The sequence below is a fragment of the Pezoporus wallicus genome, unplaced genomic scaffold, assembly GCF_028554395.1.
Source record: "Pezoporus wallicus isolate ANWC-B61680 ecotype Strahan unplaced genomic scaffold, APGP_CSIRO_Pwel_v1 contig_8791, whole genome shotgun sequence".
NCBI lineage: Eukaryota > Metazoa > Chordata > Aves > Psittaciformes > Psittacidae > Pezoporus > Pezoporus wallicus.
This window is the reverse complement of record NW_026635603.1, coordinates 1243846-1263313: the sequence shown is the minus strand read 5'-3', so window position 1 is coordinate 1263313 and position 19468 is coordinate 1243846. Positions and strand designations below refer to the sequence as shown.

Below are 19468 nucleotides of genomic sequence, written 5' to 3'. Positions count from 1 at the left end.
TTCAGCACAATGTAATGAGAGTTGAACAACAGAGTTGGGATGGGTGCTGTGCTGTTAGAGATACAAGGTCTGATGCCAAGAAATGGTGCTTCTAGGCAGTGAGAGATGATGCATGCTTAATTATAAGCACTTCTGCTGGTCGTCTGGGAGAGTGGGAGGGGAAATGAAAGTTTTTAGAAAGCTGTAATAAATCCTTGTTCAGCAGAACAAAACCTGGTTGTTGATATAATCTGTGTATTATGGTTCTGGCCAGGGTTTGGGTCTTTGAGATATGTAAATTGCCATGTCCAGATAGGTAAGGGAAAAACACTAAGGTGAGAAACAGTGAGCTGTAGACAGGGGAAAAAATATCACTGCTGAAGGCATGGCTAGTGTGTTCCTTAAGCAATTTGAACATGTTCTGAGGAGCTTCCAGCCCCCCCCCCCAAATGCTATGTTTGGGTCCCCCCAAAAATGCCTTGCATCATTGTTTTATATTTAGCAGGTTAGTGATTACAACCTGTAAAAGGCTGAAAGTGGTCTGAACAGGTTAATCTCTACTTAGGAGATGGGCTGGTTGTCTTTTTTTTAACCCTCAGTTGGATTAGGATCTGGCATGCTGTGTTAGTCTTTGTCCAAGCGCCCTGAAGATCAAGAGGATGCTTTAAAAAGGAGATTAAGAGGTGCACACCACTATTCACTCTTCACTGCTGGGTGTTGTGTGACTACTGCTATTTACAACAGATTGAGAAGCAAGCAATTACTTTCTATGCCTCCTGAGCATCCCATCTAGAAAAGGAGGGGATGATAGCCCACTTAATGCAGGTTATTCAGGAGATTCGTTGCTGTTGAGCAGCTCAGTGGTGTCTTTATGGCCACTGCATGGCTCAAAGGCAGTTATCAGAAGGGTCAAGCACCAACAGCTGCTGCAGAGTCCAGTCTGAATTTAAGTGCATGTTTGGAGATGAATTTCTTGATGTGTCTGTCCTCCTACAGTGTCAACAGTGGTGTTAGTGACAGGACAAGGGGGAAACGCCTCTAGGATGAAACAGGGTAGATTTAGATTCAGAAGAAGTAATTTCCTGTGAGGGTGGCAAGATGCTGGTGCAGGCTGCCCAGAGAAGGTGGGCTTTGAGCAACCTGGTCTAGTGGAAGGTGTTGGAACTAGATGATCTTTAAATCATTCTGTGATTCTATAGGCAAAAGCGGTAATTTCTGCAGAGAAAAGGATTGGCACGTTTAGCAACAGTACTGGGGTAAAGTGATGGGGGGTGTGAAGCAGAGGGCTTGAGGATTGCCAGAATAAGACAGGTTATGACACAGGAACTGAAGTAGGGAACTGCTGCAATTCAGCCTCTAGAATGTAATTTTGTCCATGTTTTTTTTCTTTTAAGGGTAACATGCAAGAGGCACCTGCAAATCCTCCGACAGAAATGCACTTAGGAAATGGAAGCAGCAGTCTGGACCACAGGATGTGTTTCAGAAGGGTGGCCTGCAGGGCATTAATTCTCCATTTGAGGAAAGCTGGGTAAACTCTTCAAACAGCTTGGTGGTACTTCCCAGCTCTTGAACACAGGTAACTTTTGTTCATTCTTTCAGTCTTCAAAGATCAATGCAAACCTTTATTTTCTATAAATAATTTAATAAATACTTTTGTTTTACAATGATACAACAAATAACAAATTCATAGCAAACGAGTCGCAAAGAATTTAGGATCAGTATACTTTAATAAGGTATCAGTGTCAAAATACATTTCCTTATCAAGTTAAAGTTCCCATACAGTTATAATATTGTCAATAAGAATTCAGCAATATAGATTATGAAACAATTATGATAAAAAGTATGATTAATATTAAGACATGGAATAATTTTTCAGAGTGTTTTAGTAAACTGTTAGGGTATAACATTTTTAATGCTGCAACTACACAAATAAGAAACAGAAGAGCGGGATTCAAGTGTCTTTAATCCTTGAAGCATTAAGTCCTTGCCACTACACCTTTGTCAAAGCTGGCTTGCCAATTTTAATCAGGTTTTGATGCCTACAATATATTCTTCCATATGGTAATAACTTTACTTTAGGAGCAGATTATTTTTGGTAATAAACTCTCAAAACATTGTCTACAATAAGGACTACCAGATTTTTTTATATTATGTATCAATAGCAAAAGATTTTAAGCTTTTCTTGTGTGGTTAAGACTTGCTTAACACAGTGAACTCTGAAGTGCTCTATGAACCCAAGGCTCCCTCCCTGCAAGTGTCAGTGCATGATATAAAGCAATTTTATCAACCAGGCTTCAGCGCAATCGGAAGTCTCAAAAGAACATATCTTTGTTCTAAGGTTCTAGGCCAGATTTTTACCTTTTGTACGTTGCCACTGCTCCATTTTCTTCAATGAAGCTACAATGATTTATACCAGTGGAGGAAACAAGATGGTATATATGCCAACATCGATCTAGGTCTGTATGTATTTTAAGTCAGAACTGCTCACCTGCCTTTTATTACTTCAGTGTTTTTGCTCTTTAAATATGTTGTAATTCAAACTTCAGAATTCCTTTGCCTTTGAATGCATTCAAAGCCTTATTTTTTTTAATGGTAGTTGGAAAAGAGCTCCGAAATGTCTGGCTACCTTTTAATGACATTGCAACGACCGATTAATGTAAGGCAAGTAAAAATGATACAAACCTGCCTGCCAGCTATTCATCTTGCTATACAATCCTTAATTCTTTTTGTCTATTTATAACTGAGTTAGCCTAATAGCCTGGGAAATATTACTTAGTTTTAATGATTCAATACTGCAATTATATTGCTAGCTAGCATATAAGATGGTAGAAGTGTAACATTAATCAGAGGGGTTAGTGCTGGCCCGCTGGTCAGATGCCTGAAATATCAGCAACACCATAACAAATACTACTAGTTTTATCAGAAACAGCTCTTAAGATACAGCAAAAGTACCAAGAGATGATCAACAACTGACCCAGAGAGAAATTAAAAAGGAAAGGAAAGAACAAAGCAAACAAACCAAACCCCAAACAAATGAAATCACAGGTCTAAATCCTCCACTGGGGTAAATTTGTAGGACTCCCTTGGCTGTAGAGCTAAGCCAGGTTAAGGCAGCTGAGAATGTGGCTTGCTTCTTGAGGAAAAAAGCTTACAACGTGCAACTTTCACAGATACCCACAAACATTTGCAGTTCACCATTCACATTTCTTTCAACAAAAAGTATAAAAACAAAAGGAAGGGGGAGAAGGCGGAAGGCTGGGATTTTTCCTTAGTATACCCTTCCAAAAGTTATTAAAGTTACAATACAATAAATGCTGGAAAACAGAAAGACTCAGAAGATTTCAATTTGGCAGATCAACAAAAAGCTGTGGTTGGAGATCAAATTTGTTTCATTCATCTTTGGCAATAAAAAGAAATCTTTGCACTACTGCAGCCAAAGTACATTGCAGAATGAGGCATTTATACCACAGCTTTTTATCAGCATGAAATTTGCAGAAAATTTCAGCATATAAATTACAGGTCATGAGACAAGGGGGAGGGTAATCAAACTCTCTAAACAACACTTTAATTGCAATAGAGAAAATACAGTAGATGTATTTCTTTAATATGAATAATAAAGTGAGTAACTTCAAAAGGCCACTATTTGGTAACGTGGACAGGTTCAATATCTAAGTAAAATCCTGTAAAAGTGTATCTGTATTAGAAATTGTCTACTTGCAAAAATATATTTAAAAACTGAAGCTGTTTTGAACAGTATAGGCCACGGAATATTGCAGGATCGCTCAGGTTGCCTGGTCCAGCGCTCGGAGCAGTTCACTGCCCTGCAGAAGCGTAGAGCTGCCCAAAACGGGGACGTTCACCTCACAGTCATATCTTGTCAACTCGGGCAACAAGTAGGGTTCAAAGGAAGGCCCCAGCAGCCGACTGGTCATACCTGGAAGAGATTAGACAAGTAAGGCATGGTGCTGAGACTATTTCCTCTCATCCTTCTTCTGTTTATATCAGTTCTTATTTCATTTTGTTTATATATCAATACACCTCAAACCACCAGCAGTTACAGGTTTCAGAGCAAACCTATGCCTGGCTCTGCCTTCAGCTGTTGCAAGCATGTCACACAGACGTGTGCAAGTTTTCACTTCTACCCCTAGTTTACATTGCTCTGAGAAAAATTATGTTGGTGCAGATGAGGAAAGCTGTGGTAAAGACAGTTTATAAATTGACACTCACTCCCCTTGTATATTAAAAGGGACATGTATGTATGTCCCCTTTAACTACTTAACTTTTATAAGGCTGTCAAGACTGTAAGCTACAAAACTCCTGTATCAATGCTGCAGTGAAGTTGTTTACTACAGTTTAATCAATTGTATCACAAGACAAGAGTATGGATGGAGGATGATTCAACCTTGAAGGTAAAAAGTCAAGTTTAACTGAAATAAAGTACAAAAATGTCTTTAACAAATGTAATCACTAAAGTTTCATACTAAACAACAGAACTATTTTCTCATGCTATGAAACAATACATTTTTGGTTCTTAGTTTATCAGCCTCCTCCACAATTCTTTAGGTGTATTTTTCCATAAAATCAGCATTGGAACTAAGTACTAGCATTTTCCTACTTCTGTATTTGACAGCTCTTACCTGACACTTTATGAGCTGGCTGGACAGCATAGTCCTGACAATGGGAACTGTAAAACGGAGGGGGAAATGCTCCTGCTTTCAAATTCTCACCAGGACTGCCACAGGTTGGTTGCTGCTGCTGCTGTTGTTGCTGCTGCTGCTGTAGCTGATTCATTGGCTGGCTCAGGCCCCTCGAATTACAGACAAATTCATCTGATTTACACAAGGGGGGGGAGAAAAAGGTTAAGCTAGTGTAATAATTAATAGATAATATTAATTCAGAGCAAAGTGATCCTTGCTGTGATGGTCACAGTGTGGGCATACCTACAGCTTGTCACAAAAGAAGCCCACAAACAGCACTAGCTGTACAATTGCATAATAGAGCTACTGTACAAGATATGCTTGTGTGTAAGGAAACACAATGTTGTAGAGAGAAAGTATCAGTTTTAGCTCTGAGATGTCTGCATCTCCAATCAGCATGAAGCCAGGCCGTCTCCATTAAGCTGATCTGTTACATCCAAAGCAAGGATGCGAACATACATGAAACCATCTACCTGGTATTTATTAAATGTACCTGAAATTATTCAACTCTTAGTGATACAACTTGATCTTTAATTTTAGCTTAATGTCATATTTACAGAGCTTATTTACAGTTCCTTTTGAAAGAGCTTAATTTCCTATTCAACCTCTCTTAAAATTGTGTTTCATCGCAAAACCACTCTTTTGTCTTACCAGTAAGAACACTTGTGCTGAGAGATTTCTTTTCTGTAACCAAGGAACAGTTTTCCCCTTTGAGAAATTTCATTCTCTTCCACATGAGGTGAGATGAATTAATGACAGATGGATCTCCCTAGAACGCAAAGGAAAGCAAACCAAATAATCAACACCGATGACCACGGTGAGTCCGAAGCTTGTGAAGGAGATGTATTTCTTATTACCCCACTCAGCTGTTGTAATGCTTGTTCTTCATAATCCAGTTGCCGCTTCAATTTCAAACTGTTAGCCAGAGCAATTCTTGCCGGGTTTACATCTATGCCTCGCTGCCCAAAAGCATCCAAAGGCCTGTGGAGTAAAGATCTCTGGGTGAGTGAGCAGGGAGGCAAATCTATATGATCTTGGTCACTTCTATAAATTCTTTCATTTAAAGACATTTAAGGTGTCTTTAGACACATGGCAGTGGACAGACCTCAAATCCCAAATGTTTTACTTCCTTTTGTTAGTCATCCTACAAGCTTTGGAAACTTTTGACTCTTGGGATCAAGGGCTAATGAAAGTCTAACATAAACAGCCTCTAGGGATCTCCAGGCAGACACAAAGATGCTGTGGAAAAGAAAGTCACGTGATTTTTAAGGCGAGGATTTTGAGAGCCACACCTGTCCCCTTGCTTTACATACTAAATACAAACACGTAGGCTGCTGTTTGGGGACAAACCCTCTCTTTACAGATGCATATTCAGATACTGGTATTTCTGCCAACAAGAAATCCCAGAATGCAAACTAGGCAAGCTGCACAGCTTCATGTTTTAAAATTATGACTGCCATTTGACATACTTCCTGCCTGTTTCAACACTGAGGACCCAAGAGCTACAGAGAAGCTACCAGCTATCATACGAAGCTTCTAGGACTGTGGCCTCTGATCTACATCTCATCATGTACTGTTCACGTGCGTAAGAAAGCGAACAAGGTAAGGAAGGGCTGTAGAAAAAAAGCCTGTAATTTTAAATCTTAGTTGTAGCATTTCCATAAACCAATGCTAAGTGTACTGTCATCTCTTCCTCTCCCCTGTTTTCTGTTGTGCAAAAAAAAATAGGCAAGGTAAGAAAGCATGTATATGTCACAGCTTACTGCTGGCCCAGGAAAGCCTTTTCAGGACCTCTCTTCAGCTGCATAAAGGAGGTTGTGCAAAATTATTGGGGTAATGCTTACTTGCCCAGCAGAAAGTTCATTTGTGTGTCCTTACAGGCAATGAAAAATTACCCCACTTCTGCTTCCACCAGACTGACTGCTACTGGGAGAGCACCACACTGACTTCCCCAGAGGCACAGTCTGATGCCTAGCAAAACAGCTATTCCAGCTGAGTTGAGAAAAAGAATTAGTCAATATTATGATCCCTCTCATCTCCCCTCCCACACTTTTCTTAGTAAAATAAATAGATATACCACAGAAACTCTTACCTTTTTTTATATATGGGCATATTTGGAGAATGTATTGGTGGCCCTGAGGGGGAACTTGATAGGGATCCTGAGTATTTATCCATGAGTCTCCATTTAGAAGGGATGTATTCTAATGGGGGATCAGGTGGCCATTGTGTGTTTGGTCTTCCTCCCATCGAAGACAAGGGAGTGCTGGCTTGGTCATGGTACGGTGGCAGTGATGACCTGCTCATATTGTTGAAGAACACCGATGACAGGGACCCACGACCAGGATTCACTTTTTTATTTGATAGCTGCGGACAGTATTTCTCCGGGAGAAACTGATTCTGTGAAGCAGAAGCAAGGGGTTGGAAGATGGTACTCATGCTACTTAGACTCTGCTGGGTATTTTGTGCACTTTCAGAGAGAGGACGGTCTTCTTGGCAGATTGGGCTGAGCTGGAAATCTTCTCCGTCCATAGGAATGTAAGGAGCCAGGGTTTCAAGGTCCAGTTCATTGAAGTCAGTCTGCACAAAAATAAAGTTCATAAAGGTTTATAATGGTTGGGGCAGTTAGTGTGACAGGGAATACATGTAGATGTGAAGCAGAAAAATCACTGATGCCAAATTTACCCATATGAAACCAGCCAACTCCTCCTTGAACATGCCTTAATTCTGTGACTAGTACACCTGTTCATCACAGCATCAGTAGCAAAGACAACAACCTGAAGAAGAAACCCCTCCCAGCTAGGCAGTATTTGCTAAAGCATCTTGTTTGCAGCCTGCAGCACCAGCATGATCTGAAGTAGATCTTGTGTTTCAGTATGTTTTGAATAATTTGTCTGCCAAGACTCCACAACATGTGGTGTGCAGTTCAACCTCAGGCTTTTACATGCTAAAATAGAAAATGGAGCTTCCTCATAATCCAGCTACAGAAAAAAATGCATCTAAAAAATGCAAATGTTTAAAAAAACCCTTAGTCAGGTGGCACTACTGCACTTAAATCCATGTATTCTTTTCCCCTGGAGAACTAGTCTTATTTAAGCACGTTCCTCTTGGCCTCTGAACAGAGCTGAACAGAGAGGGAAATCAATGTTGGCTCACCAGTCAGCTCATGACAGGTGTATGTTTCTAAGGCTCATTTTTCCCACCACAGCTGCTGATGTGATGGGAGCAAGCAGATGCTGAACCTGACAAAACTGAAGTCTGCAATGTCAAGTCTTGCACTCAGTTTAATCATGCTCCACATTTCTCCCCCTCTCTGTCCACTCTTTCTATTATTGAAACAGCTTTCATTGCTGTTTATGTCCAGACTTGGATGAAATTTATTCAGGACATGGATGACAGCCTACCTAAGTCTGCAAATTGCACTGGCAAACAGAGGCACCTCATTTGGGCCCCGGCACCCCAAACTTTCCGTAGGATTAATAGAAAGAGAATAGTATAAGGTCTGAGCTGCCAGCCAGTTTGTATATAAAAAAGTATAAGCTCTTAACAAAGGCATTTTAATTATCTAAAGTTAGATGGGCCAAATCAGGCCTACACCTTTTATTCACTAGCTCACTTGATGCAACGTTATAATAATGGATTAGTTTATTTGTAGAGGGAATTTCCACACTTACACCAGTTTGCATTTTGTAGTTAAAGGAGATATGTGCTATGGAGGGACATTCCTTTCTCATTTTAATGTGTTGCAAGAATTAGTTTATTTTGTTCTAGGAAGGGTGTTTACTTGTTACCCTCATCATTAGGCTAGGTTAAAAGAAATTGCTGCCTTTTTTCTCTTAAGAATCTGGAAGCTTCTGTAGACTGGATAAGGAAAACAAGCAGCAACAGAGAGCTTTATCAGTGCCACCACAGTGACAGCCTAAAACACTTGCTTCAGAGTTAGGGATAGAAATTTACACCCCAGCTTTTGAAAGTGAATGAATTTTAGTGTTGTGCATCAAAGCTTTGATGTATATGTGCAAGTGCAGTTAGTGTGTAATATCACTATGTCTGTGTCACCTGCTAGCAGAGGACTGATCTTTACGGCTGTTGGGAGAGACATTAATTCTTTACCTGTGAGGTGCACTGGCTTTTTGATTCTGTGTCCATGGCAAAAAGTTTTTCAATCACTTCAATCTTCAGATCTTCATCCACAGAACTGTAATAATCTCCTGGGCTGCTTGGCTGCACAGAGATAATAAGAATTTGCTATAAGCAGCAAGACAACCACGGTATTGGTTTAGCATTATGCTGTTTATACTGCACTGTTCAGTAATGGATCTTCCCTATGAAAAGCAAATGGCCAGACTGTATACATAGTGTCCTCAGAACCCAAAACTGTCTGCTTCTATCATACACTTTGGAGAACACTACTGGTCACTACAAAACACAGACACCCAATACAAGAACCTAGTTATCTTCTTGGTTTAAATGGTTTGGGGTTTTTTTTGGCAGCTCAGACCAGAACCATGAAATGTACGCTATTAAATACTCTTGTCAAGAAGGAAGATGTGCAGCAATACCTCAATGCCTTTCTTATTGCTGGACATCCTTTAGTAAAGGGCCAACCAGAAGTGGCTCCAGACCTTGGGGGCAATGCCCTGAAAACACATTCATTCTTTCAGTGGGGAATGCAATGGAACTGTTCTCAAAAGCCTGAGCTGGGTAAGCTTTCTAAAGACTTTAGCTTCTAGGTAACGAACAGAAAGAGGAGGGCTCTGGGACAGTGGTGCTAGGGACAACATGATTTTACAATAGCTTTTTGTTTAAGGCTAACTCATGAAAGGTAGCATGTTGTTATAACTTGTCTTGTAAGTTATGGTAATTACTGAGGAACAGCTGAAAGAAAGAGGATTGCAATGTAAAGGCAGAATATAGTTCCCATCTGATGTTTTTGCTTCTGGTGCTTAAGATATACACAGTATAGGAGGGATATAGATACACTTGTCCCTGTTAATAAGGAATGAGACAGGACTGCTAAGATGAAAACATCATCTACATATATTGATGGGACTTACATACACAATATAACATGCGTTTATTTTTATAGCTCCTCTTACCGTGGAACAGCTACTGTTACTGCTTGCACTTGGAGTACTGTTGCCAGGTGCAATCTGAGGCATTGTAAAGGATGGTATCGTCAGCGTTTCACCTTGAGCAGCGTGGCTTTTCACTTCCACTGGCCATGCTTTGTTTGGTGTCAATACAGCAGTGGGGAAGGCAGGGGCTTCCTCAAACTTCTGTGTCCCTGGATGGAGTTTTAACAATATTAATGAACGCTTTTAGCTTGTCTGTGTTATGATATAATTGCAGCTATTCATTAAAAGTAAACACTGTTCCTAGTTGCCATGACAATAAGCTGGCATAGACTTAATGCGTGTTGTTTAGTCAGCAAGAAAGCCTGAATCTGCTCCCATTCACAGAAATTTTCCACTGGTGTGAGCATGTGGGCTCTTATAGACACTACTCCCAGTCTGTGCGCACAGCAAACAGACCTTGTCTATTATAAAGTTTCTATAAATGTAGGCTCACACACGGCTCTTTGTTGTACAAAAATTATTTATACAAATACTAACCAAAATCCAGGGAAATAATGGCATCGCCGGGTGTTGGTGCCAGCTGAGCCAGTTCCTCTGGTTCCTCCTTTAGCTTAGTAAACAAGAAGTCACTCTTCTCTGTCGCTGGGATGCCGCTCTCATAGGCGGTGCTCATCGTCAGCAGGTGAGGCTTGAAGAGCGATTCCGTCTGGTCCATGGAGAACACAACATCGTTCTTCTCAATTTCACTGACAAGAAAATAGGTTTTAGGCATTTTGCACTCTAAAAAACAAAAAGATGCGAGTAATGTAGGCAGCAAGCGCGCTCTAAAGCTGGGGCCCGTACAAGCGTTCTGGCCTCCCTGGGTGGCATGCCAGGCTCTCGGCAGGCGAGGCACGGTTCCAGCGTTGCTGAGCACCACCATCTCGGGTGAGGCAGAGACCGTGGTCAGTAGTTCTGTGGGAATAGTCAGGGCTTTGTTGCACTGCTTTTTGAAGGGATGTAGTAGAGGCTGTAATGACCCAGACTATCACTCAAATAAGTATTTGCTATTTTGGCCCCATCTAGGACCAAAACTACTCGAGTTTGGCAAAAGAGGCAAAACTCCTGATTGGTCCTGATTTTTGAGGAGTAAACAGTTTCTCCTAGGAATATAAGATGCAATTACTACTTCATTTTCTGTCTCTGACACAGCATTAGAAAACCAAAACACATTAGCAGTCATGTTACACAACACAATCTTTAGCCCAGGCTTTATACTTTCATACTAGCACAGCAGCCACTCTGAAGAAGAGAAGGGCTGTGGTGTATTTCAACAGCATGCATAGGAGCAGACATGCCACATTCTTCATCGATGTCTAACATCAGTAAACAAGACTGAACCAACATGACTAAACTGATGTCAGAATAACAACACTGGATAAACAGACCCTTCAAAACCCTCCTGATTATTGCATTTCTCCCAGCACGTGATTCCATACGTGGTTTTTCTGGCCCGTACGGCTTACCTCAGCACATAGTTGACACAGACGATACACTGAGGCTGTAGGTTGCGTGTATTGTAAATCACTGTGCCTTGAGTCTCCAGCCATACGTATCCACCATGCTTGGCAAGCATACGGTACTGGCCTGTCACTACTTGACCTTTTGTACACACTGAGAAAAGGAAGCACAGAGATATAAATCACTCAGCAGGACAGGAACGTACCATAAGTAACACTTGTTTTAAACAAACCCGCTCCCGAGTTTTAATTAGTGCAGTTTTGCCTATCACATTTGTCATCAAGGATGCTCAACTTTGGGAAAATTCAGCCCTCTTGACTATCAAGGGGCTGTTCATTCGAGGTTTCCACTCAAAGTTGGAAATTTGAGCTCTGGCATTTGAATTCCTGAGATAGCCTGAGCCTTCAGAGCAGAGGGTGGGATTTAAAAACTCTTAACGTAAGACCCCAGCTGCCCCCCCCAGAATAATGCCTGCTGGTTGCATGTTTCCTGAGAGTCCCTGTTCTGGAAGTGTGTGCCTGTTTGAGCTCCAAAGTTGACCTGTAAGAAGGTGAATTTATTTAGGCAACTATTTAATATTTCCCTTATTTAGGTGCCGGATAAGCCCAAGAGTCGGAATGATTTAAGAGCTACACTCAAATTAAAAAAATCTTATGGTTTAAATCTGTATTTTATATAAATATAGATATAAATACATTTTACATAAATCTATACATCTATATTTTATACAAATCTGTACTTTATATATTTATGTCTCTTTTTATACTTTAATGCTAAGAGATGGAGACATCAAAATCACAAGCAAAGTGGAGGTGCCACTAGCACAGCACTGGTCTTAAGAGGCTGAAGAAGTACTATTATGCTTAAGTTTCATATTCTTTTAAGAATGGTAAATGGGATAGTTTTGCCTAGGACAATAAAAAAGCTGAATTACTGCATTCTCTATGTGCTTGATCTGCGTTGTTCCTCTGCAATAGCTTGAAACTAGCAGCCTAGAAGAAACCAAGAGCCATGCGACAAACCAAATGATGTTTACCCAACTTGAAATGCTTTTTGAAGCGGCCCGTGTTTCTCAAGCAATAAACTGACAATGGTACAGCTCGGGTTTAAAGCCTCATCTAGGTGTCTGAAGGGTGAAATCCTACCTCCCTTCCAATATTTTGTAATAGTTGAAGACGCTGGAGCTTTGGAATTCTGAGATGTGAAGTTTTACGACATCCTGACTGTGACAGTGTGCGAGTTGAAGAAAAACACTGTTGATCAATGGCAATATAATTAGGGCTGGAATACGCAAGCAGTACTCGTACTAAGAAGAACTGGTATTTGTGAGCAGAGGTAGTTGTATTGAGTAGCAAAAGTGGGGAACTGGCTCAGCTAAACCTTTGACCACATTGGCAATCTTTCCTTTTAAACAGGTTTTACACCAAACTAATGCCCTAAAAATAATGCAGTTTGACTCGGTAGGGCTGGAAACTCAATTCTGCAGTCTTTATACAGAAAAGCTTCCTGTGAATGTGGCCTTTAAGGGAAACTATTTATTGCCAGTCTCTCCTACATTGCCACCATACAAATGTACAAATCCAGGCCCATGAAATACAACTGTTTTGCAGATAATTGTTGCTGTGTTTATCCTTGTGTCTCTGAAGTTTGTTTTCTTCCTAGGAGTATTTAATCATCCTTCATTTAATTTATTTAGACAAAGTAGAACATTACTTCTATTGATTAAATACTTCTGGTGGAACAAAATCAAAAGGCTTCCATTTCAGAGTGTTTTAGTGACTGGACTGCTCTGCTCTGCTTGTGAAACATAATTACGCTGCTTCCTAATCGTCAGCTCATCAATAAGAGTCACAGTGTAGGCGCCTGTTACATTACAAAGAAGCTTTTTACTGCTTTAATCTTTTTTATGATTGTTATTCAAAGCATGTCATGTTCTGATACTATAAAGTACAGCAGAATCTCTCCATGGGGTAATCTCATAAATTAACAAAGTCAGCAGTTAGGAGCATATTAGTATCAATGCTGCATTTAAGGTTCTGCCTTCAGAGTGAACTTCTCACTCTTTTTCTCTTGGTTGTTTTTAATCATACCTTGTCTGTATCTTTACAGAGCTATTATTATTACATCTCAATGAAATAGGCTTCAATTATATTCCTTATCTTTGGGTGCAAAAAGGGGAAAGGCAGGGATGAATTTAATGGCAAACAAAAACTTGTTTTTCAATTGCCAAGGACCTGTGAAATATGATTCACGTGGAAGGCTTGGCAAACTTCTGCTAAGTGCTACCAAGTGGCAGGTCCAGATGGTGACATTCAGCTCCCCACTGAAGTCAACAGCAAAATTCCCATTGGCTTTAATGGCAATAAGGCCACTCTTAAATGGAAGTGATTATAGGTTATTAATTGCTGAATTGGACAGTACAGCTCTACAGTCAACCTTTTGTGTATATTTACGTAACAAGACAGATTTTCATCTTGCTTGCATAACATGCAAAAAGTTGGGTATGATAACTAAATACTGCCAAATGCACTCTATAGTCTTCCCATCTGATGGTGACTAATTAAGACTCTTATACTCTATATGCAACTATACTTCCAGCCAAGAACACAAATGTCATTGTTGCTTGCCTGCTTGAATGTGAGGTTATTTCACCTAATATAATAAATATGATAATAATATATAATTTTTAGATAATAAATAGATAGTAAATATATAATAAATATAACACATACAAAATAACAACCCTGCGTTGTAATAAAGTTGCAATAAGCATGATTTATCACTAAATTAGAAGGAAAGAAAGGGAAGGCATTCTGCTTCTAACCAAGAGACTCATTTGAGGTTTTTCTCTGTCCCTCTCTTCAAACTTCAGTCTCCTCCCTCTATTTCCTATGCATCTTTACAACACTAACTGGTTGGCACTGTCAGAATTGATGACTGTGTTAACTGAATGAATATATACCCTATACATAGCATATTTTTATTATTTCTAATTATTGCTAATGAAGATTATTATTTGATAAATACAAGTGTGCTGAACACAAACTGTGAGGTGGATATTTCCATGTATAAATGGCCATGGTTAGGAAGATTGAAAGTTCTGTATAGCTACATGCTAGGAAGAACTAGGAAGCTCTCTATAAGTTATATACCTGCTTGGTTACCCTGGTTACAAGCTCTCAACAGCACACATTACAAAACCTAGGGATTTCTTATTCGGAGGGCTTGTGTGTGCTTTCTCAAGTCACTGCTTGCTGTCACTTTGCCTTTGTGGTTCTTCCGAGTTGGTAAGAAGCCCGACTGTCCCAGAAGACATGGAAAGTATTTATCTTAGAACTAAAGGGGTCAAATTCGCTGGCTCTTGTCGGCAACGGCATTTATCGCAGCACAGACTTTGGTCCTGTGCTTCCAACAGCAAAGACTCTGTGCTATCATAAACACTATGGTACAGTTTGATCCGAAATATTTATAACCTGTGCAGTGCACAGTGCCTTGAGCACTTCTGCTGGTATAACTCGCCCCTCTAGACTTTCCCTTGCTTTCATTCTGATTCTCAATCAGTCCTCATTCCCAACAGCAAAACCTTGTAGGACACGGCTCTTCGCTGTAAGCACAAACGGCATATAGACATACACTTTGCACTATATGAGGTGAGTTAAACGGCTAGAGTGAGGAGTGACCTCAGTCAACTCCTGGTCAAGATGGACAAGTCCCAGTTCAGCGCTCCCACTTCATTAACTAGATAGGGATAACCATGAAGGTATCCCTGTCCTGTTACCAAAGAGATTGTCAGCTCTCATTTCATTCCTTCCCTGGCATCGTCCCATTCTTAGAAATGCAACTCAACAAGTCAAAAGCAACAGTGCAGCACACCCCCTGATTCCTCAGGATGACTCTAGATAGCCCAGCATAGGATACAGACATTCCGTCTATGAACATCACCAATTCCTTTTCACTGTTAAAAACACAAACACATTACCTAAGAAACCATTTTAACAGACACATTCCCAGACAACTCTCTGCAAGTATGGTTTGATTTCTTTTTTCTTTTAGGCAGCTCTGGAAACAGGATGATTCATACCAACACTGTTTTACAGCACACAACTTTAATCACTGCCAAACATTCTTTCAAGCAACATTTCAACTGAATCCTTGCCATTGGAGTTAACGCATATTCCCTTTCCCCCTAAAGGTCACACAGTTATTCTTTGCTACCACTTTTCTCTGGGAAATAGAGAAATACTTCCTGTAAGTCTATTTGGTGGATGATTCCCTATAGACGTGACCTAAGTTATGGGCTTTTTCCCCCGAGGACAGAGATCTTGATCACAGTAACTACAAGATGGGGATTTTTTAGCATGTGGACTCCAGTCTAGGAGCTTTGCTTTGTTTTCTATCATAAAAGCAGCAGCAGACACTTCAGCGATCTGTTGCCTAGAACTCTCGCATACAGTAACTACTCAATGGCTGAAACAGCCAGGGGTGGGAATGTCATTTGCACATTAACGCACCGTGTTGTCTCCAGCCATAGCACCAACACTAAGGACAGACACTGAAAACTTGACCGATTCAAAGAACTCTTCTGTGAGCAAGAGACACTGCGGGGCCTGCTGAAAAGAGGGAGCCGAACTTGGATCCGATTTCTGCTCCCAGAATAATTCAGGTAAACCCATCACTAACCATCATTAAAACCAGGTAAAACTGGCAGTTCCCATAGGCATAAGGATAACAAGCAGCAGCTGTGCCTGGCAGTATATATTATTTGCATAATGAATATCCCTTTTAGAGAGTCTCCTTGCACATCTGTTTTGGGTGGGAGGACAGTTGTTATTTGGTAGCAGAAGACAGACATTCAAAATTACACTGCAATAAGTCCTTCCTATTACCCTTTACAGCTGCTCTTTCCTGCTGAGCCCAACGGCACACTAGAAGGATAATACCACCAGTAAAGAGCCTTCTCACCAAGCCAGTACTGCCTAACTCAGATTTTCAGCTGATCCTTGTATTATCCCTCAGAGAGACAGCCATTCTCCTCTCTACCATCAAAGTTTAAACTAGGGCAAAAATCAGGCCCTTTGCAAAGATTAGCAGCAGGTTTCAGCAACACAAGCACAGTGACCTGTAAGTTTTGTTACCAAGTGCAAATACTGTTCTCAGAGAATACTGGCACACATTTGTATCTCCAACTGCTTATTGAGGTACCTGCAAGCTGTGCTTTATGTGCAAGCTATGAAGACAAATAAGTATTTGACTTACAGTTCTGGTGACTCTTGGTCATGCTCTCCGAGTCCAAGGCATGGTAGAACTCATATGCCGAACGGCCCAGCAGCTCCTCTGGATGGTAGCCAATTAACTCTGTTATTCTTGGTTAAGAAAAAAGAAGCAACAGAACAGACTTTAAAATTCAGGTCACCTTAGCCTTATGCTAACATGTACAGGGTAACCATCAGCTCTAGCCCTTAGCCTAACAGAATTAAACCAGACCTTACAGAAGGTCTGCACTGGAAAACCCTCACTGACAAAGTCCTCAAGTCATCTCCTACATGCAGGATCTCCCAAATACCACCCTTCCAAATCAAATACACGTGAGGAGGGTAGCGGTTGGCACCATCAGGTTTAAAAGTACGTGTACATTTAGAAAACAGACATCAAAGGGTTAAATCACTACTTTGGGTATTGCATTTAATAAAATAAAAATGCAAGGTGAGGAAATGAAGGGCAGTTAAAAGTAAAAACCGAATCAGCTCTTGTACTTGGTGGTTCTCAATTGTATGAGAACTTCAGCACGTGGATTAGGTTACTTGGGTGACTAATCCACAAACTGAGTAGGATTTTACAAAAAGAAAGCTATGATCTCAAAAAATAGACTTTTTCAGAGCCTTTCCAAGTACTTGGGCAAGGTAGAATTTCTCACAAGTGCCTGAATAAATGAAAACAGGTCATCAAACTGCAGATGATTTCCTCTAATGAGGGGTGGAGGAAAAAGGTTCTTTTTTCCTAAATCCAATTTGAAAAACCATCACACACAACTTTACAGGAAACACAGTGAAAAAAAAAATTGAATTCAAAAGCAAAAAGATAATTTTTTTTCTGGGAAAAAAGGAAACATGACCGTTTTCCAAGTCAACAACCCTTTGGATGCCTTTTCCTAGCTTCTAAAGGGCAATAACAACGTGTGATGTAGCAAAGAGCAACAGCAGAAACAACTACAAACCGACTGCTAAGCTGTCCCAGACCTTGGAAAGGCAGGAGGCTTGCAAGGAACAGCCACAGCCTGCAGCACATCACTGCCGTCAATGGTGGTGCCCAAGTGTTATGCCTCCTAACTCCCTTGAAAGGGTTTATCTGGCACCATCACATTTGATCAGTGGCATTTTAAGAGACACATCCTCAGGCTTGTGCACTCCCTGGAAGGACAGCCTTGGCCCAGCCCTCCAGACACAAGCATGTCTTTACAAGACAGACATGTAAATACTGTAAAGCAAACAGAGCAAGAACATGGCATTCATCTCCTGGATCGCCCTCCAGCAAGGAAGACACAGAAGATGGAGCTATTTTGTGTATGGTTTGAACGCCAAGGCATTGAGTCAGCTTTTCCCTCGCCTCCACAGAACTGTACCGTTCATACCCCTGGGACACCTTGGGTTTGTCACTCCAAAACCTACTGTGTCTTGATTTCCACAGAACAAACCTGGGTTTATAATGGCTTAGCTGAGCAAAGACTGTAGTTGGCTTTACCAGGTTCCCCCCGAAGACTTACTCTCCTGTTTGTATTTACAGTTTCATTTATGCTTACAGTTAACCTAACAAAGGGGAAATCACAGAATCAGGTTTCCAAAGAGCTGGTTTTTTGGCCTCTCCTTCACTGACCAGCAACTTTAGAATGCACCCCAGCCAAATCTGCAGCTTTTCTCTGAAACCACAATGGCTTTTTCTGTTTTAATAAAAGCAGTAACTCTCATAACGAGTCGGTCCTCAGAGCTGAGCCACAAGGAGAAAAAGAACCAAACACAGAAGAAGCCCTAATAAAAGCAAGGCTCCCAAAATACAGTTGCTGCTTGCCTTTACACAGTCAGCTGGGACACGTTGGGATAAGTAGCCTGAGGCTTTTGCCAGGACCAGTGTAAATATACAGTCCTTAAAAAACAGAAACTATGGCCTTTGGTTATATAATGGCATAGTATAATAAAACCATCCCGGTTAGTTTGGAGCTCATCACATGGGGAAGGCTTTTAAAATTCAGGAAGTTGAGGATTTACTCTTAATCCAGTCATTTGGAGCCGAGAGCCAAGTGAGGGTTGAGCAGGGAGAAGGAAAAGGAAATAAAAGATAATGGAAAAAAAAGCAGCATCATGTACCCAGCAGCACCAATGCAAATCCAAAACCACATTACAGCCTTCGAGGGTATCAACAGTGAAACTGAGATGGCAAGCAAAAAATATGCATTATGGCAGGCTGAAGGACTCCTAACCCTTATCATATAGGAACTGCAATCTCTATGCAAAATTGTCTATTCCAGTCCTGTAATTCCTCTTTGAAAGTGCTCCTCGCTGCTCATAACAAGCACCCTCACTATAAAATTACTTTTCCTTATTCCATGGCACAGAACCACTTGTGGTGCGATCCAGCTGTGACAACATCAAATTTAATTAGATGTAACAATCTTGGATGAGCATTATCAAGTGGCAATTTGATATCTTTTTAATACAACCAACTAAAAAGTACACAGAAAAGTAAAGAGATCAAAGAATTACCCACAAACCCCACAGCACTGGGCACAATCTACTAGTGAGGAGTAGCTGTTTTATAAAAGAAATGGCTAAACAGCTTCTATGCCCTTCCTCACTAACCCATTAAGCTGTTACCACTATTCAGACTGATTACATTTCTCTTTAAACACTCCTGGGAGTGAATCGATTTTGTATTCATTTATTTATTTCAAAATACAGAATGTTTCTTTCTCCCGTCCCAAAAAACCCTAAAACTGGCTCAGTATATTTTAAAAGACCATTATTTGATAACAATACCCTCTTCTCCAGGAATTATTAGCAGTATTGGTTTGGGGTGAATGAATTGGCAGATCACATCCTCCTTTATTCCTCCTCTGCTGCTGCTGACTCTGAGAAGCTTGATCTTGCAGGCTAAGGACATTGCAGGGCTAGAAACCAGGTTAGCCACTTCCATGCCGCATTACACGCTAGGGATGCGGGTCCATCT

General features: G+C 40.7%; 1 protein-coding gene across 1 annotated transcript in view; it reads right to left on the bottom strand.

Moving 5' to 3' along the window:
• Positions 1 to 1600: 1600 nt before the first annotated feature.
• EPAS1 (endothelial PAS domain protein 1) overlaps positions 1601 to 19468 on the bottom strand; it is a 76519-nt gene continuing 58651 nt past the window's right edge. The window contains exons 7-16 of the mRNA XM_057396975.1: positions 16508 to 16614; positions 11257 to 11404; positions 10289 to 10497; positions 9773 to 9960; positions 8787 to 8897; positions 6769 to 7253; positions 5534 to 5657; positions 5328 to 5445; positions 4617 to 4808; positions 1601 to 3913 (exon numbers count right to left, since the gene is read on the bottom strand). Coding sequence (XP_057252958.1) covers positions 3762 to 3913; positions 4617 to 4808; positions 5328 to 5445; positions 5534 to 5657; positions 6769 to 7253; positions 8787 to 8897; positions 9773 to 9960; positions 10289 to 10497; positions 11257 to 11404; positions 16508 to 16614 — 1834 coding nt within the window. The 3' untranslated portion in view covers positions 1601 to 3761. The remainder of the gene's footprint in view (positions 3914 to 4616; positions 4809 to 5327; positions 5446 to 5533; positions 5658 to 6768; positions 7254 to 8786; positions 8898 to 9772; positions 9961 to 10288; positions 10498 to 11256; positions 11405 to 16507; positions 16615 to 19468) is intronic.